This window comes from Seriola dumerili, unplaced genomic scaffold (assembly GCF_002260705.1).
Source record: "Seriola dumerili isolate Sdu_G_001 unplaced genomic scaffold, Sdu_1.0 BDQW01000319.1, whole genome shotgun sequence".
NCBI classification, from domain to species: Eukaryota; Metazoa; Chordata; class Actinopteri; order Carangiformes; family Carangidae; genus Seriola; species Seriola dumerili.
The window spans coordinates 1359489-1387042 of record NW_019174574.1 but is presented as its reverse complement, the minus strand read 5'-3'; the positions used below and the strand labels follow the sequence as shown (position 1 = coordinate 1387042).

The 27554-nt window shown below is 40.5% G+C and overlaps 1 protein-coding gene across 2 annotated transcripts; it reads left to right on the top strand.

The window, feature by feature from the left end:
• Positions 1-390: 390 nt before the first annotated feature.
• On the top strand, positions 391-27294 carry LOC111231819 (lysine-specific demethylase 4A-like). Of its 2 annotated transcripts, none has more exons than XM_022759058.1 (22): positions 391-494; positions 1940-2101; positions 3570-3745; positions 3901-4015; positions 4184-4377; positions 6565-6614; positions 6920-7023; positions 7161-7298; positions 9205-9437; positions 10043-10197; positions 10572-10978; positions 12229-12325; positions 12454-12638; positions 13291-13495; positions 14699-14775; positions 16515-16570; positions 18295-18403; positions 19222-19410; positions 19568-19738; positions 20848-20967; positions 23771-23863; positions 24014-27294. In XM_022759058.1, exons 2-22 carry the CDS (start codon positions 1964-1966, stop codon positions 24152-24154), a joined length of 3153 nt encoding a protein of 1050 aa, XP_022614779.1. In that variant the 5' UTR covers positions 391-494; positions 1940-1963; the 3' UTR covers positions 24155-27294. The 2 variants fall into 2 exon arrangements, with proteins under 2 accessions (XP_022614779.1, XP_022614777.1); XM_022759056.1 differs by having other exon boundaries at positions 12226-12325.
• Positions 27295-27554: the final 260 nt, after the last annotated feature.

Sequence of the window (27554 nt, the reverse complement as noted above, 5' to 3'; positions counted from 1 at the left end):
CTTGTCAGGTAATCCACAATCCAGGACGTGAAGCAGGGATCCACCCCCATCCCTTCCAGCTTGTCTTTAAGGATGGGGGGTTGGATGGTGTTATAATACATCTAATCATGTTTTTTTATTGCTAAAGGGGGTATGGCTTTAGACATGATTACATTTCAAAATAAAATTAGACAGTATTTGTTTACAATACACTGTGACAAAGGAACCGTAGATACTGTAAAAGACTGGGAAACCCTGGGGTATCTTAGTTTATCAGCTGATCTCTGCAACTAAAACACATATGAGGCATGGGCTGGAAAACCGGGCTCTGTGATTGGCCAGGGGGTCTACGGAAGCCCCTCCTCTCTGAGTTCCATGTAAACAAACACACACTGAGCATGCGTCACTGGAATAATGGAGGACTGTCTTTCTTACCCGGACTGATGATGTCTGTATTTCTACTGTACTACCCGTGATCTGAGGGAAAAAAACAAGTCGTCTACATTTTGGCGTGTGTAAGTTCATGTTTGTCACTTCAGAATGAGTTCAGTTGTGGGATAGAGGCAGTAACTCCAAGTTTGTGCACAAGAAACCGACGGTCAGCAACAAGCCGTGTCTGCTAGTTGGTTAGCTGAGAACGGAGGCAGCTGTCAGATCTCTGACTCCGCCACACACTTAGCGGTTGCTTCTGCTTTCAATAAATTATTATCCGGTTTGACAAGGCGACTTGCATTGTCTGCAAATGCTGATTGGTTGCCGTTTAGTCATGAATACGACAGTGGTTTGGTTTTTGTTGAGTGCACTTTTAGTTCCTGAGACGCAGAACATGCTATCGTGCAGTTAGCATTTTAGCTAGCGGACTAGCTAAATATTTTTTCGAGGAGCAGCGCTGTCAGTGGGCCACGGTGAGATAGACGTGGTATTCACCCAATCACAGGCTGAGAATCACAATCAGTCAGGAGTCACGGCAGCATGCTGCCTAAAAGTTAAACGTCTTCTCTGGTTTTTAACTGTACATCACATAACTAATGGAGGTTAATGAGAAGTCTTTACTTCGACTCCACTGCACTTCTATGACCTACTCCTCCTTTTAGTCAGTGGTACTAATTTTATTTTATGTTGAAAATGTGATACACTATACACTGTTCATCAAAGTAGAAAAATACAATCACAGCCAACTCCTAAATATACTTTTGAATACTTTAATATTTTTAAAACCAAGTGCTCCAGTACTTTAACTTTCACTTGTATTGTGTACTTTGTCCACCTCCGAATATATATATATATATATATATATATATATATATACACACAGTATACTGTACATATATGCTCTGGGTCTTTAGTTGAAATATGTTTAGGATTGTGAAAAAAGAGAAACATGCATTTTTTGGTCTCTGGAATCTGCTTGTTTATCTAGTTCAGGTTTGACAAGTTAGCATGTAGTGGTTTTTAAACAGGACCTGGTCTCATGTGGTCTAAATTGTTTTTTTTTTTGTGGACCTTGTCTAACATGGTCTGGATGGAGAAAAACAAGAACTTCCACAAATGTGAAATAGGGTTTTAAACAGTCTCTCGGGTGTACTTGATTAACAAGTCCAGGTTTTTATTAGTGTAGATGTGGTAGTTTTTGAGCTGGATGTGGTCTGGATGAAGAAAAAGCATTAAGCATTAATTAAACGGCTTTAAGGCTATTATGATATCTAGTAACATTTCAGTAACTTTCAGTTGTTAACAACAGAGAATTGGCCAGGAAATATCCCTTTACTTTCCCCCTCCCTCACTGTAGAGAAACCTGAACTTGAGACAGACCAGTGATGTGAACTGATGCAGACTGGGTCCAATGCTGAAAAGAGTTTAAAATGTATTTCTTTAAAATGAGTCAGACATTGTCAAACATGTAACTGACAGACATGTAACCTAAATGTTTTCATGATCATCTCCATTTTTATTCCACCAGTCAGAGTAACAATCCCAAGACAAGATGACCACAGACACACCAGCCCAAAGCATCCCCTCCAGGATAATGACGTTCACCCCCTCTAAAGAGGAGTTCAAGGACTTCAGCCGGTACATTGCCTATATGGAGTCACAAGGAGCACACAAAGCTGGAATGGCAAAAGTAAGTAGAGTCTGTTGTGTTTTGTCAGGTCATTATGAAACATTGTGCTGACTGATTGTCTCTCCTTAAATGTAATCCATGTTTGTAGTTGGGATAATCTGCAGATTTATACTAAAACAGGACATCATTATTAGCCCTCCCTTGCTCAGTAGTTAGTCATTAGAAGGCCATAGCAGGCAGTACAGAAAATTGATGAATAGATGGAAAAATGTTGCCAGGAACACACTGCCTGCGTTGCATGTGCATGGTGGCTGTGTTGTTTCTGCTGCAGCTTGCGTGTGTGTGTACTCACACTGGCTGTGTCTGTGCTGCGTCTCTGCTGCTGCAGCTCTGTCTCTACATAGAGTTTGCAGGTTACTGGAATGTTGGATTTTTCTTCATTATAAATGAATTTCTGATTTATTTTTAACAGAAAATGTCAGTAAAATTTCACTGTCTCCACATACAGCTGCTAAAATGGTAAAAAAATATATATATTTTTATTCATATTCAGATTCAGCCTTGCTGCTATGTCAATAAAACATCAACTAGTCTTTTCTCTGTCTGTTTCTGCTGTGAGACGTGTCATGTGAAAAATTGGCCAGACACCGAATCTCTACATCACACGACGTGCAGTAGATCACGCAGTAATTAGGTACAACCACTCATGTCTCTGTCTGGCTGGTGATTGGTCAACTGAATGTGCTGCTGCTCTGTCCCATTCACTAAACACCATCAGTCCAGAGCAACATCAGAGCTCATTCTCTGACAAGAAGAGGAGATAAGGTCTGTCCTGAAAGTCTGTATATATGTTGCCCACTGCTTTTATGAAAAAAAGAATCTAAATCTATCAAGAAAATTGCTGTTACCAACACTGTTCAGCAGTAAACCTCCTTAAAGGGACTTTATGTGTTTATGAGCACTGGCCTTACAAGGTCGGATAGTTATGTGCCAGCTTTGAAGTTATTTAGTTTTTATTGTTCTTTATAATCTATAGTCTATATTTTGAAAATTAGAAGGTTTTCCATGTTTTTGATATTTGTATTTTGAAAATCCTACTGATGTGAACATTTGGGGGGGAAAAAAACAAAAGTTTTGTACATTTTTTGTTAATGTCGGATTATTCATTATATGATGGTGATGAACACTGATTGGAGTGGTCACTGAGAGTTCATAGTCATCCAAACATGGTATGTACCAAAGTTTTGTGAAGCTTTGATGAAAGATGTAGGATCGGGAGTGATAGTGATTGGTAGTTAGGGGAATAGTGCAGACAGCAGCTGTTACATTTCAGACTCTACTTGAAGGAGCATCTAAAGTCACATGTAGCAGTTGAAGCAATTGGAAATAATTATTGAAGTGTGCATGTTTATACATATTTTCATCAGCTGAACATCATGGTCATGTCACACTCTCCATTCTGCCGCTCTGAGCTGCTCCTCTTTAAACACTGTTGTCAATGAGTTCCTGTGCTCTTCATCTCCTGCAGGTTATTCCCCCTAAAGACTGGAAGCCTAGACGGACGTATGATGACATTGATGACCTCGTGATTCCTGCTCCCATTCAGCAGGTGGTGACCGGCCAGTCAGGACTGTTCACACAATACAACATCCAGAAGAAACCCATGACCGTCCATGAGTTCCGCAAGACCTCCAACATGGATAAGTCAGTTTACATAGTCAAATTATCGTTGATAAAAGTTTTTCACACATTAACTCTAAGATTATAACGTAAACAACCTGGTATAGTGACTTTGAAATGAGCGCTCTTGCATATTCAGATGATTTTCACTGAATATCTCAAAACATTTCTCCTTGTAGGTTCTGCAATCCCCGATATGTGGACTTTGACGAGCTGGAGAGGAAGTTTTGGAAGAACCTGACTTTCAACCCTCCACTTTATGGGGCTGATGTCAGTGGAACGCTCTATGATCCAGTGAGTGGTAATAAGTTGGATAATGCCATCAACTGGAACTTAAATCTCTTCACTGTACTAGAACAACTATTTTATGCTTACGACCATCTCTAGTAATGTCTGGTTTTCTTGATCAGATAAAGGTTGTTACTTACTGTGACTTACAGCTGCTGAATCACTCCTTTGCAGGATGTTACTGAATGGAACATCGGCCGTCTCAACACCATTCTGGACACTGTGGAGAATGAGAGTGGGATCAAGATCAAAGGAGTCAACACACCCTACCTGTATTTTGGGATGTGGAAGAGTGCTTTTGCGTGGCACACTGAAGACATGGATCTGTACAGCATCAACTATCTGCACTTTGGAGAGCCCAAGTCCTGGTACAGTCTCCGACACCCCCTCATACTATGTTGCACACATATGTCACACGTTTCTCATTGCCGCATCTGAACAAGCAGCATCTGTTTTTTACCTAAATGTAAAAATACAGCAAAGTTATCAACAGACCTGACTCACCACTGATGTACAGTGACTTGCAGATTCAAGAATATGAATCAAAAACATTTTACATGCCCTGAAAGATATAAAGTGATTTAGTGAGATGATGAGAAAACATGTGATTCAGTGCAACATCAACAATCAGATTATAAATGTATCAATACAGAACCACTGGGAACGGGAACAACCAGCAACACAGTGAATCTGTGTATAAAGTAGTGATGAATATTTATATTTTTATTAATATATTCAATGAAGACTGAATGAACAAGAGAACATTAGGCATGGAAACTAGAATTACACAGAAACCTTGAAAAAAATCTATTTAAACCTCGAGATTAACAACCTCCCTTCATCCCGGAGACGGTAGAAAATGTGTTTGGGACGAACAGAGCTCTGATTTGGAACCCCTTCTGGATGAAGGGATATATTTAATTTATTAGTTTAGCAAATGACAAACTGAACCGAGGCTGACTGTGACTGCAATGGAGCATGTGTTCTCCTGCTGTTACTATGGCTATTATCACTCAGCACGAGACCTGAAATGTTCTGTGCAAAACTCATAACCTGTCAGTCACCCCTCGCTGGCAGGACCTCACAAATTTCCTGTGCCAATAAAACAAAACACAGTGACCACAGGCTCATGTAACTGAAGGACACGTTTTAATGGATATATTTTTTTTATTAGCCATTGAACTGAAACAGTCCCCAGCTGCTTGGTAACATCACTTCTTAGCTAACCTTAGCTCTTTGCACATGGACTGTTACTATGGTTACTATCACTCAGTGTGACATCTGAAATGTTCTGGTGCAAAACTCATAACCCCTCAGTCACCACTAGCTGGCAGGACAGGACAGTACATAGACAGTAGTAATTTGCCAGTCCAAGTCAAAAGTCAGGGGCAGATTTTTATTCCCACTCCATTCCTGATTATTAAGAAACACTAAAGCCGTGTTTCCACAGCAGGAACTTTTGCCAGGAACCTTTGTAGGAACTATGCGTTTTTTCACCGCAGGAACCAGGGTCTAAATTTAGTTTCGGGGTAGTTGATCGACCCCCAAAAAAGTCCCTGGTCGGGGGGGGGTAGTACTTTCCAAAGGTTCAGGAACTTTGGGGGATGTGGTCTTCAGTGCTGACCATTTCTGACTGGTCGAGTACTCTCCGCATTTTATTTCACCAGCCATGATTAAAAGTTCACAGGAAGGGAGGGAGTGAGCGAGCAAACATATTTTCCACACCGTGAAACATGTCCTGGAGAATGTAAAAAAACTGAAACTGGACTTCAAAAAAATAAAGGACCTCAACAACTGGAATGGCTAGGGTTGCCACCGGTCACGTATAATACGGGATTGTCCCGTATTGGAAAATAAAATGCTGCGTCCTGTATTGAATGCATACAGGATGCAATTTGTCCTGTATTTTTCAGTGCTGTGAATATTGTAATGTGAAGTAATAATTTTGCTTCTTCCTGGGACTCTAGGCCGCGGTGGAAGCGCGTACCTGGAACATAAAGTTCCAGTTACCTTTTGGTCGAAACACAGCTTAAGAAATACAGACACTAATGTGTTATGAGGAGCAGAAACAGGACTGCAGCAGGAAGCAGACATCTAACTATCAAATCTAACTATAAAGCATGTCTGTCTGTCTGTCTCTCTGACTGACTGATATTAACAAAGTAAAGAAACATTTCACTTTTGGGAAGGTTTACATTCATTCCAGGAAGGATAACATTGTGTAATCTGGTGTTAGATACACTTTTACACTTTACACATTTCTTGTGGAAGATGAAACCCTCAAAGATGAACCTTTTTTCTACCCATCGATGTCTTTGTATTATTGGCCATTGCTGATGAATGTATTACTACAGTAACCCTGTGACCCTTTGTGAAGATGAGTGTCCAACTGTTGTTGAGAGGAGCTTTTACTTTTAGTCTTTGTTCTGATAAACAACAAACAACCATAACCAAGCAGAGGTCTGGTCCCAAGTAAAACGTGCTTCACAGAGATTGTAGTGTTCAGAGGAGGCCATCATCACACTGGATAAACTTGTAATGTTGTTGCTCCTCAGGTATGTTGTCCCTCCAGAGCATGGGAAAAGACTGGAACGCCTTGCTAAGGGTACGTCATGGGTTCTTGCAGAACTTCATAGATGCATTTTAATATTCTACAACAGGTAGTTATCGTGTTTGTCTTAAATCCCCTGTGAAAATGGACCTTTCGCACTGTTAAGTTTCTTGATCTTCTCATGTTCAGTGGTTTTAAAGAGGAAGTCAAAACTGCTTTCAGTGAACTTCTGTTCTGTATGGAAAGTACCTCAGAGACCAACAGCAATCATGTTTATTTAACAATGTAAATGAAAAAACATAAACACAAGCAGAAAGGGTGCTGATGTGATCTGTGTTGATGGTTTCCTGTGTTTACAGGTTTCTTTCCAGGGAATGCTCAGGGCTGTGAGGCCTTCCTGCGCCACAAGATGACTTTAATTTCACCCTCCATCCTGAAGAAATATGGCATCCCATTTGAAAAGGTGACCATTTATTTACTTTTTGATGTCATGACTTTGTGGAGAAAATTGATTAATTAATGATTAGATAAAAAGAAAGTGGAAAGTTTCAACTAAAATGGTGCCTACCCTTGTAATTGTGTGTGTTGTTGTGTATTCAGGTAACTCAGGAGGCAGGGCAGTTTATTGTGACGTTCCCATTTGGCTATCACGCTGGGTTCAACCATGGCTTCAACTGTGCCGAGTCCACCAACTTTGCCACCCAGCGATGGATTGATTACGGGAAACAGGCAACACTGGTAATTCAGCCTTTGTGTAGACTGTGATGTCACTTGATTAATCACATGTACATGTTATTTTTGCACATGTGAAATTTAACATGTGTAAACATGTTAAAATCACTTATGAAATATGTGGAACACATTTGCTGGCACATGGGAAACGTGATTTTGGAACAGTTTTGTGGTGTAATGTGTGAAGCCCATGTAAATTCACATGTGAAACCTATGGCCCACTTGAAAATGTCAAAAATGTTGGCGGCCCACATCCAACCCCATAACAATAGGAGGCCAAATAATGGGTTCTCAGAGCACTTTTTGTTGCAATAATAACAGGCAAACATGCTGCAGAAAGCAGGGGAAGCAGGTCGGAAGCTCCAGTCACTAACACAGCATCTGAAACATGTTGCAACACTTTCACTATTACAGAGTTTTCAAGGAGCTGTCCATCAGCACTACATAAAACCGGCTGTCTGCAATAGGCTAATTAAGGAATAAATAATTTGAATTATATAATGGTATCATTCAACAAATGAGAAAATCGATATGCCTATAAACAAACTTAAAACCTATGAAGGTCTGCATGTGTTGTATATTCAGCACAGGCATAGCCAGAAGAAACTTAAATACAGGCAAAAGCCATTGTTGCAAAGAAACTAAATGAAAACATTGTGCTCTTACTTGTGGCTTTTTATAAAATTGCCAACAATATGAAGATGGTATGGTTTTCAAAACAGTCCATTTCCAGTGGGTTTCCCTCCCACTGCCCACATAGACAAAGACAGTATGTGTTTGCGCTTTTGCTCTGTCTGAAACATCCACTGCTGGCTCACAGACACTAATTCAATGTGATGATATTGTAAATTCAGCGTGTAGGCATAACCAGAAGAAAAACATTTAAATAAGTAAAACAACATTTGCAAGAAAACAAAATTCTTACTTATTGATAATTTTAGAGCGGCAGTGGACCAGTTCAACAATAGGCCAACAACATGTTGACTCACCTAATGAGACAGTCTCAGTCGAAGATCTGGTTCAACATTCAGTTTATTTCTATATTTAGTTTTTAGTCTCACTGAGGTATGTTGTCGGGAAAGGCATTAGAAATCTCACAGCTCTGTCGGACAGATCGGGACACTCAGAAGCAACATGAAGCCAGGTACTTCTGTGAGAAAACTAGTTTCAATGTGGCGTCGCAGGAGAGATCCACAAGACTGTCTTGCTCTTTTGCGCTCAGGGCTGCGAGGGCCTTGTCACTGTGTCTGGCAGATGTGTTTTCTATCCAACTGTATTGCACATCTGGGATGGGAAAGTATTCGTATTAACTTTGCAGGTCCTCTTTGATAGCTTTGGTCACCGTGATGGGAAACTAAATCTGTTCCTTTGTCACAAAATCTGACAGATTTTCAAAGGAGTCATAATTTGACTGGTCGACTCGCTTAACCCACAGCTCCATTTTTCTAATGGTGGCTTTGACTTTATTCTGGACATTGAACATGTTCACTGCTGTTCCCTAGAGGCCGAGGTTAAGTCCATTTAAGTGGCTGAAAATATCTGCCAGGTAACCCAATGTAGCCAACCGCTCAAAATCACTGAGGAGATGTCAGTTCAAACTTTGTGTCCAGAAAAAACACCTGCATCTCATCCTGTAACTCAAAAAGTCAACTTTTTCTTTTTTGTTGACGGGGGAAGAGGTCACGTGTCGATTGACCATCTGTCTCTTGACTGTCTTTCCTTTTAATTCTTCCTGTTGCTAACCAGCTATCCATCTTGATTCTCCTGTTTTTGCTATGGATGTGATCTTTTAACTTGAATCAGACTGAGATAGCAAACAAGTACAAGTGGGGACGGTCAGCGACAACATTAAAGTTCCTATCATTGACTTATGCAACCTGGACTAAAATGTTGATCCATGTTTTCCTCCCAGTGTTCGTGCCGTCAGGACATGGTGAAGATCTCCATGGATGTGTTTGTGCGCAAGTTTCAGCCCAGTCGTTACAAGTTATGGAAGGCGGGAAAAGACAACGCTCCCATTGACCACACCAAACCCACACCAGAAGCTGCCGAGTTTCTGAAGGAGAACAAGACCGAGCCTGCAAAAGGGAGTCCCAGTGAAGCTGGATCGGTGGAACCCACTGCTCCAGTCCAGGAGGACAAAAGGTCTGGATTTACTAATAATACATCTCTACAACATTCCGTGTTGATTCTACCATGGATGTGAATTGTGGCCATGTTAATGATCAGTAATCATTACGAAATTATCCTCAATTCAAGCTTTACTTGTTTACTTACTTTACTTACAGCACAGCCCATGTTAAAAAATATTGCAATCATAAATGTGATTACAAGAGAAAGTGAGTTCATCCGTGGGTTCAGCTCAGCACAGAACACAAGACTTCAGCTTCCAAATTAGCTTATTAATCTGCATATACAACTAAATAATGCAGATCAACATGGGCGCCTCCTCCTCGAGTACTGGTACCATGATTAAAATCGCAGGCAATTTCTTGGAAATGTGTAAGAACACAACTCAACAACATATAGAACCTAGGTGTAGTTGTTTTTAGACATTTTAATGTGGAATATTTAAAGATTATAACTTCAACGTTCCTGTGCCGGGAACAAATTTTCACGTGATAACTGACCCAGTGTGTTGCTCTGGAGTTTTGCTCTCAGGTCCAGAAGTGACTGAATTTCATTGTTACTGGAGTGTTTCCTGTTGAACCCTGTCAGTCTTTACTAATCCCTTTACTCCCCTGCTTCAGTCCAAAGCTTCAGTCCGGGACGAAGCGTCTGATTGAAGCTGTTGAAGACATCAAACCTGAGCTTATGGTGAAGGAGGCTGAGGCAGTGGAGCCAAAGAGGGCCAAGCTCTCACGCAAAGAGTCCCCGACTAAAGTCTCTGTCAAACCAGATAAAGGTACTGCACAGTCAGTAGAGGTCTCTGTTTCAGTTGTTGCTATTGGTGTTAAGTCAAAAAATAGATTCAGCCTTTGAGTAGAAACTGATGTTTAAACATCAACATTTCATTGACATGAAAATATTGTGCCGATAATTATTTTACTGCAGCAAACAAGCCAAAGCTGTCTGTTTGAAACTCACTTTAAATCACTGTGCTACTATAATACTAATATGTAGCCCTATATATCCACACAAACAACTTACTTCATAAGGTATAAGAAACAGGAGGAAGTGACATATTTAACCAATGTACTGTACTGGTTCAGGATGAGCTTCATGTAGTATGTGGTGTCAGTAGTTGTAATTATGTGTTAATCTGTATTATTCTTTCAGACAAAGTGAATTTGAAGCTGGAGCCTAAGAAGGAGAAAGACTCCAGGCCACAGTCTAGATCTCAGTCCAAAGCCAGTGCTAAGAAAACATCAAACAGAAGAAGTCCATCAAAGAAGGAGAAGAGTGGTGAGTCGGCTGCAGACGTCTGTCCTCCTGAGCCTGTTGAGAGCCAGGTAGTGGCTCTGTCCTCGGAGGAAGCGAGCGGCAGCGTGGAGCCTCAGCTCGGCATCAACTGTAGCCCAGCACACAAACTGTTTCAGAGGACGCTGAGCCCTGCAGACGTCCTGCACGTCCACAGCTACGCCAAAGGTGACTACGGAGAGGGAGAAGCCCCGCCCAGGGAGGAGAGGAAGAGTGAGAGTAGTGACCACGAGATGGAGAAAGACAACAAGCACGTTAGCAAAGCAGTGAGTGGATGCAGGTGTTACACACACCTAATACTGTTCTTCACATTAGCTGTGTTTTCTGCATCTTTTAGCATCTCAGCAGCAGAAGCTGTGAACACCCGACACTATTGTTAATGTTTTCTTCTTTTGGTTCAGTGCGGTTTATGAAATCTCAGTTTTAAGACTTGAGACTTGAAACCATAGAAGTGATCAGCTCACTGCCTTTCATGTAGTCTTTGGCTTGGTGTTGCTCTCAGGAATGCTAAGATATGTTAGCCCTCATATACGCTCCCAAATATCATGTTGTCTTTAGAGTGTCATAACTCTGCGATAGTTTGAACTAGAGACATGTTGTTTTTTCATGTTCAACTAGAGAATCTGCACTTTCCAACATGCCCCTGTTTGTCTGTGTGAGTCACTTACTTTGGTCGATAAACTAATATGAACAGTTAGAAAAGATATGGATAATCTTACTGGCTGTTTGTCTGGCACATTGCTGCTTTGCCTCTGTATGTTTATCAATCGATTCTCATCCGCCATCTTTGTCATTGCTCTCACAGCCAATCAGATTATCTGATTCAGAGGCATGGCTTGGCTGTGTTGAGGAGAAGTTGGTCTGAGTTTTTAGTAGTGACTGGTCACATCCCTCTGTTTTCTGTCAGGTATTTAGTGCAGCAGAGGCTTTGGAGCTGATTTTTCAATGAGAAGAAAAGAAACGACCATAAATACTACTCACTTTCTATGTTTAAGTTAAGTTTCATTGTTATGGTTTGCAGCTTTTATCTATAAAATAGGAAAAATTCAAGATCCATTTTTTGTTATTTTATGGTCGATTGTCCTCTATTATACTGTACAGAAGTCTTTGAGTGACATATATGATTAGCTGAGGTTGTGTAGCAGTTAGTGAAACTTATGAAAATGACAACTTTATAAGGCAAAACACAGAGATATGAAAAAACAGAAAAGTTTTAATGTGGGTTAGAAGCATTTTTTGGACCATCAACTCCAAAAAAGCAACAGTTAAGCAAACACTTATGTTAACAGAGTGAATGTGGATTTAGAGGACACCATTCACTGTCCAGCTCTTAACCCAAACAACAGAACATCCTTGAATACAAGAGTGTTTTTAAACTGCTGCATTGAGACACTGTAGACAAACTAGAGATAATGACTGCTCACTCTGATGGACCTATGTGGTGCACAAATGCTAAACTACCAGTATGTTTCCACCACAGAGGCTGATGCTAACAGTAGGTGTGTTTCTACAGCAGGTGGCAGAAGAGGTGGCTGAGGATGGAGAGCCAGAGAGTGATCTAGGACAGCTGCCGGGTCACCATCCACTCATCAAGGACGGCATGAGTGATGACGGTCAGTCACATCAACAGTAACAACTTGATATGAATGTCTAATGTATAGAAATGTACTTCAGGTCTCTAATATCCTCTCTCTAGTTGTTACCTGATCTGAATGAGAATGTTAACTATGCTGTTGTGCAGAGGCTCCAGAAGAGGCCCCCCCAGTAGAGGAGGGTGGTCTGGAAGGGGAGAGTTGGGCTAAACCCCTGGCTCACCTGTGGCAGAGCAGACCCCCCAACCTGAAGAAGGAGAGGGAGTACAACCAGCGCATGGGCTCCAAACCTCCATACTGCTCCATCTGCATGTTGTTCCACACATACCAGCAGGTAACTTGCACCTCAGTGGATCCCACTCACCAGTCCTCACCACTCATCTATTGACCTGCACCAGCACACAGAATACACCACACATTACAGAGACCAGCAGGTGCCTCATGGAGAAAAGGAAAAACTGCTGCACACAAATTACAAAATAGACGCCATCATCAGACTTATCTCGGTGGCAATTTATGAGGCAGGAAGAAGGAAAGAGTTGCCTTATGGGAAACATAGGTCCAGTGCTTGTGGAATGTGACCAGGGACCAGAGGTTGGGATATCTTGGCCTCTGTGACTTCAATTTGGACCATTTTGTTATGTATAAAGTAGTAAAACGCTGGAAAACCCCTTCAAATTCAACCCAGTCCATGACTTGAAACTCTTAACTCTCTCTTAGCTCCCTGTCAAGTTACTGGAGCAGTTTGAACTGAAGCTCCAGGCTGTCCACTCCAGCTGTGTATTGGTAGTGAGGTGCCTACAAATACTGAATTCATTCCTTCATATTAATTGGTGGGATTGCTGACAAAGCAAGAAATGGGTGGTATTACTTTTCTCAGTGATATATCTCATCATTTTTGAAATATTCAAAATTTTGTCTGTACGATATTAGTCTTTGTCCAGCGTTGGAAGCTCCATGTATCCGTGTGCTTTGTCTGCTGTCAGACTGAATGTGCCAACAGCGTGGACAGTCCTGTCATGGTGCCTGGGGGGTGGATGCGGACCAAACCTCTGATCCCAGAGATGTGTTTCACCACCACCACAGATGAGGACTCTGAGTGTGAGCAGCAGCCTGTGACACCTCACCTGGAGGAAGATGGAACCAGCCTCCTCATCACCTGCTCTCAGTGCAGTGTCCGCGTCCACACCAGTCAGTACACAAACACCTGAACTGAGAATATTGGTTGCAAATGAGCAGCAACAGCTTTGCAATAACACTGTTGAGGTGCCCGTTCAGAATGTGCCTGTTGGGAGGGACTGTGTGATCAGTCTGTCTTTTTTTGACACTGCTGGAGTTGGCATTGGATTAGAGATGAAATTTGATATCATGATTATAGTGACCAAAATTATCATAGTTATTATTATCATGGTGTTGTAAAAATGTGCTTAAAAGACCAAAAAGTAATAACACACAACCTGAAATCATTTCACCAAGTGAATGTTTGCATTTAAACTTTAAAATAAAAACATGTCCAACACATGTGACACAGAGGGACAGAGGACGAGTAGCAGTACTGGGTTTGCCTGCTGCATGCCCACTCTGTTAACAAGGGAATAGCGAATGTGTTTATTATTGTTGTTATTATTATTATTATTATTATTATTTTCATTTTCCTGCCGTCTTTCAGAGCACAGACACTGTAAACACACCTGTCACCTGTCCAACACAGTGCTGTTAAACCAGAAACACTGCAGCTACACTGCGCTCCAATACTGACAGGAGCACCAACCCGCTTTTATCCAGTTTGCACGACAGCTAGCAGCTCAATGTTTCTCCGCTGTGTGTGTCCTCAGTCCAAACAGAAAGGCAAACTTGTCTGGCAGTGTAAAAGGAGTCAATCGCCCTTTTTAGCCGATTGACCCATGTTATACCTGTTTACTTTGGTGTTAAAAGTTTTTAGAAGGCTGAAAAATCTCCGGAGGAGCACTATTGCCTTCTGCCATGTTGATGCTTTATAGAACCTAAGGTGAGTCAAATTAACCATGGAAATCGACCACAGTTATAGTGATAATTCAAATTTAAACGGTAACACTAACTGTCTGGCATTTTTACTGTGAAACCGGTAACCACATTTCCAGTGTGGAGTGGATGACAGTGTGGAAAGTGCTGTCACAGTTGTGTTCCTCCTTTCTGAAGATCCTGGCATGTGCACGCTTTGAACTGTCCTGGTGCTGTACTGCCCTTCTGTATACTTCAGTGCTTTTCTTTATTTCAAGTAACATGTAGACAAGTGATGTCTAAGAACTGCTCATTCAAAAATCCTCTTCCTTCTCAGTCAACACTTCTTGTCCTCAGTTTGAATTCGACTGGATGAACAGTTGTCAACTGCATCTTTGTGTTGTTATATTACAGGTTGTTATGGTGTGGATCCAGCCAGTGTGAGCAAGGACTGGAAATGTGCGCGCTGCAAGGCTAATGCCATGACTGAGGTCAGTGAACCCTTCATGGTAAATTTATTCCACATGTCGTATGGTCGTTTAATTTGCCTTTTCAGTAATTCACTGGCCAATCTATTTCTCACGGTCAACTGTAATGGTCTGCAAAATATTATGTGTGCTGTTACCAACCTACAGCTCATGTTTTTCACAAATGAAATATTCCTAACTAAGTCAAATGTTCAAAATTCAGAATAAAATCTAACAGCTAATAACGGCTCAAGCACTTTTCCTTCTTTGTTCTTCACACTCAGTTTTTCACTTATAAATCTGGTTAGTAATGTAGGTAAAGTTTTCGTCTTACTGTGATAACACCACTTTTGATGTACCTACAGCTCTTTTACATAGAAAGTCAAATAATCACTGAATGATGCTGCAGTGAACACGTGTATACTTTGGAGCTGAGATATCTCTGCTGACATGCAGAGGCTCATGTAGACAGTTCAATGGATTTAACAATAATTTTAATAATAATAAAATATATAAATAATAAAAATAATTTATAATTTTTTTTATTTTATTATTTACAGAACATATGTGAATGAAAATAAAAACAGTAACCAGTAAGAATAGAATAATTGTGAGAGAATTTATTAAAAGACTAGTTAACTAAATATGTTTTCAGATGTCATTTAAAAATGTTCACAGAGCATCTCTTGCAGCTCTTGGCAGGTTTTCCATAGTTTTAGAGTTAGTCAAAAAAAAAAAAAGCTGCACTGCCTATTTTCTTGTGCATAAAATTGTGTGTATTTAAAATCCTGAGAGCAGAATATCTGAGAGCTGGTGACAGATTTTAAAATGACAGAGAATCTGCAGTTTAGGTCCCAAACCATGAAGAGCTTTAAAAACAAGTAAAAGGACCTTTAAATCTATTCTAAAAGACACTAGGTGCCAGTGGACAGACGTATGTTCCGGCTGGTCCTCGGGGCTCTGAATCAGACCGACTCTGAGTGTGGTGGGTGTGAGGTATCAGCAGCTATGTGTTTAGCCTTCCTGTGTACAGCTCTGTCAAATATATTCAAGTTTTTTTTGTGACATGCCGATCACCTTCCCTGCATGTTAACAGTTTTGGAGAGCATGTTTTAGCCTTTACACTCAAGTTGCTGAACCAAGTTATGTTGAATGATGAGATGCTTTCAACAAGGCTCCTGTATGACATTTCAAGTGTTGGCTATCACCCAACATTCTCAGCTTCCTGATTAAGAACAATCACTGGTTAGCTTTCTGAAAAACACTCTTGAGTTTGCAGCTAGCAATGCCCTTCTGCTCACCGTCGTCGTCTCTGTATGACTGAATGAATGTAATGAACACAGTTCAGCCCCTCACACACAGGGTCAGAGAGAGAGAGATGCAGATGGACTTCTTATGTTGCAACAACAAATACAAAATCTATTTTCCTTCAGCACCGAGAGCAGAACAGATAATGTTGGATGGTTTTTGTAGGGTGGCAGGAATTTGTTGTGAAACACAACGCTGCACAATAATCGATTTCCCTTGATTATCTTGTTTTTATAATCGTTGGAGGCCCAAATTGTAATCGTTCATAAAATTTGATTAAATGCCCAGCCCTAGCCTCTGTCAGTTCTGCAGCTGCTGTGGTTGTAACCGTTGGGTTAGATAGTGGCTGCAGTTAAAGTTGACTTTTTTGTTTGTTACTTAATACAACAATGAAAGAGAGATTTTGTTTTTATTGTTTGTCTGGACAGCTGATTGATGACATGTCCTTTTTGCAGAATTGCTGCTTGTGTTCACTGAGGGGTGGAGCCTTGCAGAAAGCCAACAATAACAAGTAAGTGTCTTCAGGCATCAGGGAAATGAAACTGTTTTAGTAATTGTGCACTTAATCCTCAAAATGGATCATATTTAGTTATTCTGACCAAACTGGTGTAAGGTGCAAAGTTGAGTCATGATCCAACTGATTATGTAACTGTAGGGATGAACAGGATGTGGCCAATATACAGTGGTATCTGATGAATAATAAACATGAATTTACTGATATGTTTCCGGGGAGCAGAGAAAATGAAACTTGAGGTGATACTTCACTCAAATTTACTACTTATAGATATTGGTCACACATGAAAGAGATATTTATTGTTATTGGAACTGACATTTGTCATACTAATTCGGAACACTGATCTTTTTGGCTACTTGCCAAATGGATGACGATGAAAATTACAACCACACTAGCAAAGAGTATTGGTTATAACTCATCAAATATCAGTTATGTTTGCACTAGGTCAGGCCCAGCATGTTGCCATGGTTACAGATTTAACACTCACTAACAATCAGCTATCAGTCAGAGGGAATGATTCAGCTCGTCAGACATTTCCTTAATGTCAGTATGGTAGCACAGAGAGCCACCAAGGCTGAAACATCACACATCAGGGAGGCAGTGGAAGAACAATCAGCTGATCACACAGTCTTTGAGGACTTTCATTTGCGTATTAGCAGAAAACAAAGCTATACAACATTATACCTCTAAAAAAACCCAAACTAGCTTCCTGTTGTCGTCTGCCTGTAAAACTGGACTCACTGGGAGCTGTAGTCCTGAACTCACTATGCTCCTCTGCTCCTGTCCGAACCAAACGTAGTTCACGGGGGAGGCGGACGTGAGGGAGGTGATGGTTATACAAAACCAGAGTATGATCACCATGACACAGCGATCTTGATTTCTCTCCCTCTTGCTCTCTTTTAATCCCTCCCTCTCTCGCCCTCACAGCGCATTTATCAGCCCAGCCCACCAAGAATCTTCCTGGGCCTCCCGATTAAAAATTCAAAGTCGCAGTAAATGGTCTGGATGAACATGTTGTTCCCTGGCCGATGCTCCATCCCTCCACCAAGTTTGGTACAAATCAGTACAGGACTGTTTGTGGAATCCTGCTGACAAATAATCAAACAGACATGGGTGGATAAATAACACAAAGATTGTTCACGAGTCCCAAATTTCAGGTCTGAGTTGAGTCTCAAGTTAGTATGTGTGCGACTTAAAGCTCCATATTTTCCTCTTCCCCTGTGTTTTCTTTGAAGTGTTGATCCATCAGAAGATATATCTGTGGTTTTAAGAACCAAAAACCATCGCAGTGTAGTTTAACATCTCCTCTCTCAGGCTTCTCTCTGGAGCTCCAGTAACAACAGGTCGGTGAGCCAATCAGAAGAGAGGAGGCTCTGAGCCTCTCTTCTGATTGGCTGACTGTTTTCTGAGTGATCAGGTGGGCGGGGGCTTGGGGCGTGGCTTGGAGCTGTGACATCTATCTTTTTATATTTTATAAGTGTGACTTGAGTCAAAGTCTCAGTGTCTTGATCCATCAGTCCGATCATAGTTAAACATTTTCAGAGGTGAATGAAATTGATGTAATTCCCCAAACCATAAAATGAAGCATGAGAATAAATAATATCACTATACTGGCCAACACTGTGAGTGTGTACTATTCAGTTTCACATTGATCTAGAAAATGGACAGAACAGGCAGCTTCCTGCTTGATAAAGGCAACATATCGTGTGTGTGTGTTGCAGGTGGGTACATGTGCTCTGTGCAGTGGCTGTACTCGAGGCGCGCTTTGTCAACATCACTGACAGAAGTCCTGTGGATTTAAGTGGAATCCCTTTGCAGAGATTTAAACTGGTGAGTTCAAATATCACTTACATGTGTGGGAGTGGATAAACTACTGTTACATTCTCTGTTAATGGCTGCGTCTCAAATAACAGCTAACACCAACAAATAAAGACTGATAGCTAATAAAGATCCAAAATTGAATATCTTGATACAGTTCGGCCCAAATATCACGATATGATATTTTAGAATTTTATTGTTGTATATTTTTATTTTATGTTTCAGGTATAAACAATGCTGCCAAAGTTTTATTTGTCACATGCCAAAAAAAGATAAGATACTATGAATTTTACAATATTCAATATTATCAAATACGAGCCCAAACCTAATGATAGATTCAAGGTTCTGTACATTTACACATTACTGACTCATCAGAATAACAGAATCGTGTCTCTCTTTAACAGAAATATTGTTTTCTTTTTTAGAACTATTAAATTAGCATCCATGAAACTTAACATTTCCTACAGATCCATTTAAAGACCAGCAGGAGAACATGGAATGAAGTACTTGAAACTGCTGCGTTAATTTGAAATGCCTAAACCATGAATTGTTGAGCTTCATAGACAGTGGTTTAACAAGCAGCTAAAGGCAACAGGAAATAATTAGCAAATTAAAACAAGACCTTTTATAAATCAGATGATCAATGCTGCATCAGAGCAAACTGAGGACAGACTGGAGACTGAAGGATTAACCAGCCATCAGTACTACAAGATGTAAAGTTATAAAGTGTAGGATTCAGCTGCACTTGAACCACTTCATCTTTTCGCTGGTTCATTTCAAATCTGCTGCAGTTTCCTGAGCCCCGGCTCCTCTGGTTTTATCTGTGACAGAAATGTTACTACTGTAAGAAGCGGATGAAGAAGGCGTCTGGCTGCTGTGTGCAGTGCTCTCATGGCCGCTGTCCCACTGCCTACCACCCCACCTGTGCACAGGCAGCAGGAGTCCTCATGCAGCCGGATGAGTGGCCCTTTGTGGTGCACGTCACCTGCTGTCGACACAAAGGCCCCACTCAGATCGAGGTAAGGAGCCGCTGTGATCTGATACCATCTTCTTCAAGGATTTACTGTAGACTACACTATTACATTAAAATGCCCCAAATGTCAGAGAATCCTGAGGCAGTTTCCACTAAGCTATAGTGAGTAATGAAAATGTGATTTCCTGCCTCTCCTGTGACAGCGCAATAAAGCAGCCATGCACGAGCTGACTGTGGGACAGAAGGTGATATGCAAGCACAAGAACGGCCGCTACTACCAGTGTGACGTGGTGCAGCTGTCTAAAGAAACGTTCTACGAGGTCAACTTTGATGATGGTTCCTTCAGCGACAATCTCTTCCCGGAGGACATTGTGGTAAGTTTCCCTGGTTTATCTCTGTCGTCATATCTAAAAGAAACAAATTTAAAAATGAAGTAATAAAAATTTAAAGGACATCAACCCCTATGTAGTTGTCTCCATTTATATTTACATCCCTGGGCATCTATATATTCATCTACAATCATTTTTTCTGCAGCTCATGAACATGTAGTGTACAGCACTGACTCCACCTCACATCTTGTAGCATTGTCTTAACAATGTTGTGACGTGTCAGTGGGCTTCATATAGCTCAGTCCCACAAAGAAACAGACATTTATTTGATGGGCTCAAAACTTCCTCTGTCGTCTTGATAACTTCAGTGTAATGTCCGTCTCCACAGTATCAAACTCAATTGTCACAGTCTTGCAGCCTTTCAAAGTGAAAAAACATCCAAGACCTCTTGTTTCCTGTTAAGAATATCTAACATGGGTAAAAGAAGAACCGCATGGATTTCATTAGAGTACGAAAACATTATTTCTGTTACAAACAGAAGCTATTCTCAGAAGAGTGGTGAGTGTGACACGACTCTGTGGTTTTATTGATGAACTAGTGCTGTGGAGATGGAAATGTGGGCTGTTGTAACAAGCTGCAGGTAATTCCACACCTCTTGGTGCTTTTTGCCTTTATTAGTAAACAACTTTTATTTATTTGAATACTACGGTGGCCCTGAGAGCTCAACACAGCGCAACTTAACACATGCAAATAGACCAGTGGTTGCCAACCTGTGGGCCTCCAAGGTATTGCAAATCTGACAAATCATTTTCAAAACAGTGCAGTTTTGATGAAAAAATTAATTATAAAGAAATAAAAATATAAATCATAATAGAAATATACCCTATATATTGAACTTGTTGTATCGCACAATGCATCATGAAAAGCAGCCCACAACTGATGGTCACTAACAAAGTAATATATACCATCATGCATTGCGCTGACACTGAAAGAAAAACGAAGCACAGAAAGTTACTGAAAATGTTTGTTCATCTTATCCATTCACAACGGGAGAAAAAGTTTTTCAGTCCATCATAACATTATTCACGTGATATAAATATCTCTGCCTGTGTTCAGTGTGCTAAGAATTCTACAATGTTTGATTTCTGTGTTAGAGCCGAGACTGTGCTCAGCTTGGACCCCCACCTCAGGGTGAAGTGGTTCAGGTGCGCTGGACCGACGGCCTGGTGTACGGGGCCAAGTTTGTGGCAGCTCATGTCATCCAAATGTACCTGGTAAGAATTGATGTATTTTGTGTGCGTTTTATGTCACATAATCAGGTTTACTTAACTGTGACTAATAGCACAATTGGTAACCTAAGGAATATAACTAAACCAAATAACACTGAAGTGATTGAAAAAAATAATGAATGATGGAAGCACCTACACCGACAATGGCTTTACTCTATTGTGTTGTAGATTTCACTTTAAATGGATAAAATCAATCTACATTCAGAAACCCATAATGACCAAATGAAAACATGTTTTTAGAAATGTTTGCAAATTTATTAAAAATTTGAAACTGAAATCTTCTCATTCATTAAAGTCTTCAGACCCTTACCTCAGATGTTCTTCCTGACAGATTGATGGGAAGTGTCTGTGAACTCTTCTTCAGGTCCCTCCATATTTGTCCTCTGGGGACTAGGTCTGAACTTAGGGCCAGCCTTTTTCAAAGTGTGAGGCCAGAGAACCTCATGGGAGGGGCAGTGTGAGAAAAAATAACTAGAAAAAGATAACTGTAAACATCTGGTAAGCTAAACTCAGCTATGCATGTGGCAAAATGGGTCAATTTTTAGTAGCTACAGTGAGAGAGGAGACAGAGTCAGGGCAGTTAGAAAATGGAGGAAGTACAATCTACGTTTATTCCTTTCTCAGTGCATCCCCGCATCAACCACCTGTACGAATCAACGACGCAGGGCTCTGTCTTACACCCGGTGCAAAGCGGTGCAAGGTACAACATAAGTGTTTTTGTTAGTTTCAGACCGACTCAGTTTTCATTTTCCTGTCCAGTGCCCATGTTGTTTAGATAGAAAATACACTTGTGGTCTGGTCTGAAGTCAGTGGCGCAGTATTTCACTTATTTTAAGGAGCATTATCAAGAGAGTAATATGCCCCTACACAGACGGGCGCACAACGTGCATGCACTCTGCTTGTTACAGGCAGAGTGAGCTGAAAATGAGCTTTGGATGTTTGGTTTCATACTGTCACTCTAATCTATGTCCAGCCACAGTTTGATCACTGAGGTCTACAGGAGTTCCTTAGACTTCATGACTTGGTAATTGTCCTGTCCTGCAGTGTGAATTGTGGGACAGGTTTCTGCCTTTCTAAACTACGTCCAATCAATACAGTTTGCCACAGGTGGGCCTGAATACTTCTGTAAATGAGAGATTTTAATTTTTAATACAAAAAGACATGTTTTCATTTTGTCAAGGAGTATTGAGAGTAGACTGATGGGGGGAAAAATGAAATTTACAAGTGCAAAAAGTGAAGGGATCTGAATATTCTCTGAAGCCACTGTTTCTAATGGCTTTCATAGATTTATATATCAGTCCCTCTTTTTGAAAGTATTGGGTTTTGGAATTGACCATTGCTTTTAGGGGTTTTCTCAGGAATTCATTGTAAACTAGATTGCAGTATTTGATCTACAGGTGTAGCGTTTGTCACTTGTGGTGGCCTTGCAGTTTAAGAGGGCATTTGACATAAATCAGCCCTGTTAAAACGGCATGGTGGAGTGGGGGTGTTGTTTCACGTATTGCTGAGACAATGAAACAGGACCCAGGCAGTGATGAGTTCAAAGGCTTATCAAATCCAGAATACTGAATTGCAGATAAAAATCAATAATTGAATCTTAATCTGGATGGTCCTGAGGTGAAGTGTAGAACTATAGCGTTCATGTTAGTTTGATCGGCCAGTTCAGAGCCTCGCCAGATGTGTTCCCAGATCACCCCGTGGATGTTTTAGTCCTCTGTGTTGATCCCTACTGCATCAGCAGCTGTTGAATGTCTGAATGTGGCCTAGGGCGGGCACATCACAATCAAAGACATGTCATCTAGAGCTGAATCCACCAAGAGGATGAGGACTTGGTCCTTCTAAATTAAAACTGGGGAACTAAGGAACTAAAAAAACAGAACTGAGGGTTGGGGTCTGAAGAGATGATTTGGTTTGATATGCAGCCTAGTCACACATCTGTCGTTCCCCAACACATTGAATTTGAGGTAACATTTGAATATTACATGAAGCGATCAAACAGGTGAAAGGACAGTCAGTGTCGACCTGAGCTGCTTCTGGCAGCTGCTGTTTGTCTGTGTAACAATAGAACAGACTCAGTTTCTTCACAGTCTTTTCAATGTCCTGATGATGATGGTTAATGATGATGAGCAAAAAGATGAAGTATCTCCTTATTTGTGAAACGTCTGCTAAAGTAGAACTTCACAGGATGCTCCATGTTCCTCTTATTAAAGCTTCTGATGTTTCCCTTCTCCAACAACACGCAACCTAAAATTATGACTTTATTCTGGAAATGTCAGATTTTCTTCCTCAGCATGACCCTTGTACTAGTAGCTTTTGACAAGGACATCAGAGCTCAGTTTAACATGGTGTCTATGAGTCAATGTGAGACAAGTCATGCATTGAAATTTGTACAGATTACAATGATAGATCATAATTAATAATGTAATATGTAATAATAATGATGATGTTAAAGAGCAAGGATCTCAATAGTGTGATTACTTTCAGGAATAGCAAAATAAAGATTTGGATCACTGCTGACAGCAGTCATACTAATAAGTATGACAGATTGTAATATAAGGGCACATGACAAATTACAGGATACATTAATTTCATTTGAGTAGGTTCACATCAAACCTCTCAAGTCCTGTCCAAGCAAAGTCACTGTAGTTGTGTGAAGGACAGACTGAGGCTGAATGTTTCCTTATATTAAAAAAAAATGATACACAATATAAGTTGGTTTGATAATGACCTCAGGTGAGGATCTGTGCAGTCCAGCTCAGTTGTGTTTGTGCTTCTCTTCTGGTTGCAGGTGGAATTTGAGGATGGGTCACAGCTAACAGCCAAGAGAGATGATGTCTACACTCTGGATGAGGAACTCCCCAAGAGGGTCAAGTCCAGACTGGCAAGTACAACCCAAACCACACACATGTCCTCACCTGATATGTTTTGTCTGATCCTGTGGGCTCAGGTAATAAAGTCAGGATGTGTGAATCCAGTGACACATTAAAGGATGTGGCGGTGTTGTCATGCAGCCTTGTGTTTGTCTCTGCAGTCCAAAGCATCAGACATGAGGTTTGATGGGATCTTTGAAGAGAAGGAGATCATCCAGGAGTCAAAGAGACAGAGAGTGATCAACTCGCGTTACAGGGGGGACTACATAGAGCCTGTGATTTACAGAGCCATCATGGAGTAGCCTTCACTTCCTGTCTGCTCACCCAGCCACACACCAGCAGCAGCAGCAGCAGCACTGACAGACTGAACTGTGCTCACTGTACCTTAACCTAGCAGCTAGCCACTGAGAGAGTGTAGCTCCAGATGACTTCCTTCAGCACCTGCTTCGGACTGTTTTTTATTTTCTACTCCTCATTCATCTTTGTTAGGACAGTTCTGTCTGCTTTGTTAGTTTGACTGTGAAAAAGGAAACAGCAGTATTGTTATTTGAGTTGTTCCATAGGACTCCACACACAGTGCAGCGCGCTGACCTGCAGCCTGGCAGTATGTAACAGTAGGAAGCAATATAAACATGACATTCAATAAAGTAGCATTGTGACAGTGAGGCACCAATAAAGAAGACGAGGCAGGTGTTAAACTTGATGTGAAACAGCTCTTTACTAAACAGTTCAGGTGCATATCTGAGCTTAAAGGATATATATTTGATTTCTTTCCTGCTGCCATCAGTGCCTATCACACACAACCCAACAGCTGTCAAAGTTTTCATTCATATTTACAATTTGTAAATGCTGAACTGATTCTTTTAAATGAATAACCAAATTGTCACCTCCACATTCTGAGATTTCACTCATTTGCCCAAATTATTAAAGGACCAGAGTTTAGTAGCCTAACACCCCTCCCCTCCCCCCTCCCTCTACAGTTGCCTTCAGGTGTTGTTGACATGCTCCCTGTGTAGACATGAAGGACTCATTCTAAACTAATGGAAACACAGTGATTCTTAGTTTCAGGTGATAAACATAATTCTGAATATTATATTCCAATAGATCATTTTCAATCTTACACACTGTTCCTTTGAGTGTATGATTTACTAAATTGTGATGAAAGTATGAAAATGTTTAGGGTTGCAACTAATACTTACTTTGTTTATCAGTTAATCTGCCAATTGATGGACTGATCATTTTGTCTATACAGTGTCAGAAATAAGTGAAAACTTATCATCACAGTTTCATCACAGCATGAGTATTTTTTCTGATTGTTCTGTTTTTATTCAGGTTAATCGTTTAGTTGACTAATCATTTCAACTCTAGAAATGTTAAACCTGATACCCGCCCGGCTTCATGGGCTCTATTGAGTTCTGCCATGCTGATTTGTTTGGCAATATGCACCATATGAACATAATATAAACAACAATAATTAAACAAAAATTAAAGCCTTACAACTACATATTGACTTAGGGCCACTGTGCAGAGCCCAATATTACAGAATGGGACCCAATCTCCTTATAGTACTATAGTGGAGCAGGGGCCACTGGGGGTCTGGCACTTTGTCTAGTTGGTAATCAGGCCTTCATCCAAACCTGACCCAAGACCTGGAGCTCAATGTCATTCATTACTGTCAGACGTCAGGGGAAACTGATCGTTGCTTATCTAACACATAGACGTCACACTGACGAAGAACCAGACCCAACACAAGCTCCACATGTTAAAGGCCTGTATACAACCTGAAAGGTATAGAACAGGTGAGGTCACAACATGTATTTTATAATTCTTTTATACATTTTTATTGATTTGAAGGAGCCACTCACTGACAGTCAGACTTTTTACAGACAGAAATTAGACAACATTACACTGGTATCCTTTGATTAAAGGAATACTTCACCCAGAAGGTTTGTATCAGTCAGCTACTGGAGGGATGCACAGGATGTTTCAGCATGTGATTCTTCATTAAAAACTAAAGTGGCAGCCATTTCTTGAAATACAGAAGCTGCGAAAGGCCATACTCACTCTCTAATCCATTATCTTGAGAAAAAAAGCTTATCTCTTATCTCAAGAAAAATATTTAAGTGTGGCCTTTCTCAGCTTCCATATGAAGACAATGAAGTTAGTTAGATTATTTTTAACAGTACTGGGTACAGCTTGAAGTTTTTTTTTTAAATTAAAGATTTAAATTAATTTTTAACTTTTAGATTTTGACATTTTTTTACGATTTTTGCAGATTTGTGCATGAAACATAAAAGTCCAAAGTTTTAAAATGTTTTCTAAACACAAAGTAGCTGCACATGAACAGTGTTTAAATGACAGGAACAGCCCAGTGCAGGACTGGCTGAGTAACAGCAGTGTGACGGACACAATCTGATTTCAAAGGTCCACTTTCTCCCTCTTGGCTTTTAACTGCAGCCCACTGAGCACATGAGTTGAAGTTTTAGAAGTTTTTACCTCAGAACAGTTTTTAATTAAGAATCTCCAGCAACTTCAGAGTATAAACTCTGACCGCCATCAGTCCAGACGACGTGGTTGTAACAGAAGTGATGGAGTATATGGATGAAGTAATTCTTTGAGTGGAAGCAATGCCATTGAACCCACTGATTATTTCTCCTCTTTAACTGTAACTATTAACTGCATTCCTTCACATTTGAATATGACATTTAAATATGGCTTTTACATGCTGACTTGTTTTTATCAGCTTATTTATTATTACGGTGCTTTAAGAAAGTAATGGAGTCAGCAGTGACGCTGCAGAGGTTGATGATGTATGTTCTATTTTTTCTACAGTATATAGATGAATTTTAAAGAGTCCATTCAGATTTTTAATGCGCTTTCTCTCCCCAGTCGTTTCCTCAGTCTTCTACTGAAAGTTGTACATTGCACTTTTTTTTATTTAAGTCCAGTTTGTGAGGATGTTTGAATAGTTGTGCGTTGCCATTGCTAATTTGTTAAAGGCCTGTTTCAGAATGTTAATTGTACATTTATAAAATGTCTTACAGATTGTGCGCCCCTCCCTGATTGATCACATTGCACTTGTCACTGGGGGCCTTCAGTGTCATCCTTTGAACTTGTTCTTATTGTGCTGTGAGACTGCAGACTTCACACACCCTGCTCTCATCAGTCCAGTGGAGAAGGACTTTATTTTATTCATAAAGTATCAACAGAGATGTACATGGGGAGGGGGTATTTTGTATTCTATTTTATTGCGTTGTTTTGTACAACATGTTTTATGTGTATTTTCACAGAGACCTGTGAAGTGTAAATGTCACGTAGTCTATTTTAAGATGTTACCTGTCGACACAGGAGACGAGCTGAGGCCATCACTGTCGTCTCCTTCTGAAGAGAAATGACTTCCAGATTATCATTCAAACATTTTGTAAAATTCATTTTTGTTTCAGTAAAGAAATTTGCTTCATTGCTACCTGTCTGTCTTCATTCCACATTTATTCATATTTATATTGCATGCTTCCTAATAACATCCTTTATACAAGGTTTACAGGTTGTAATTAAGTTACAAACCAAGTAAGTAACTGAGACATTTGTAGGAGCCATGAATGAATTTTGCAGTAATATTAAGGTTTGTGACATTTTATATTGTTATTGGGAGGGTATTGTTATTGGTTAGTGTTACATTCCCTAATGAAGAACCAGGGGATG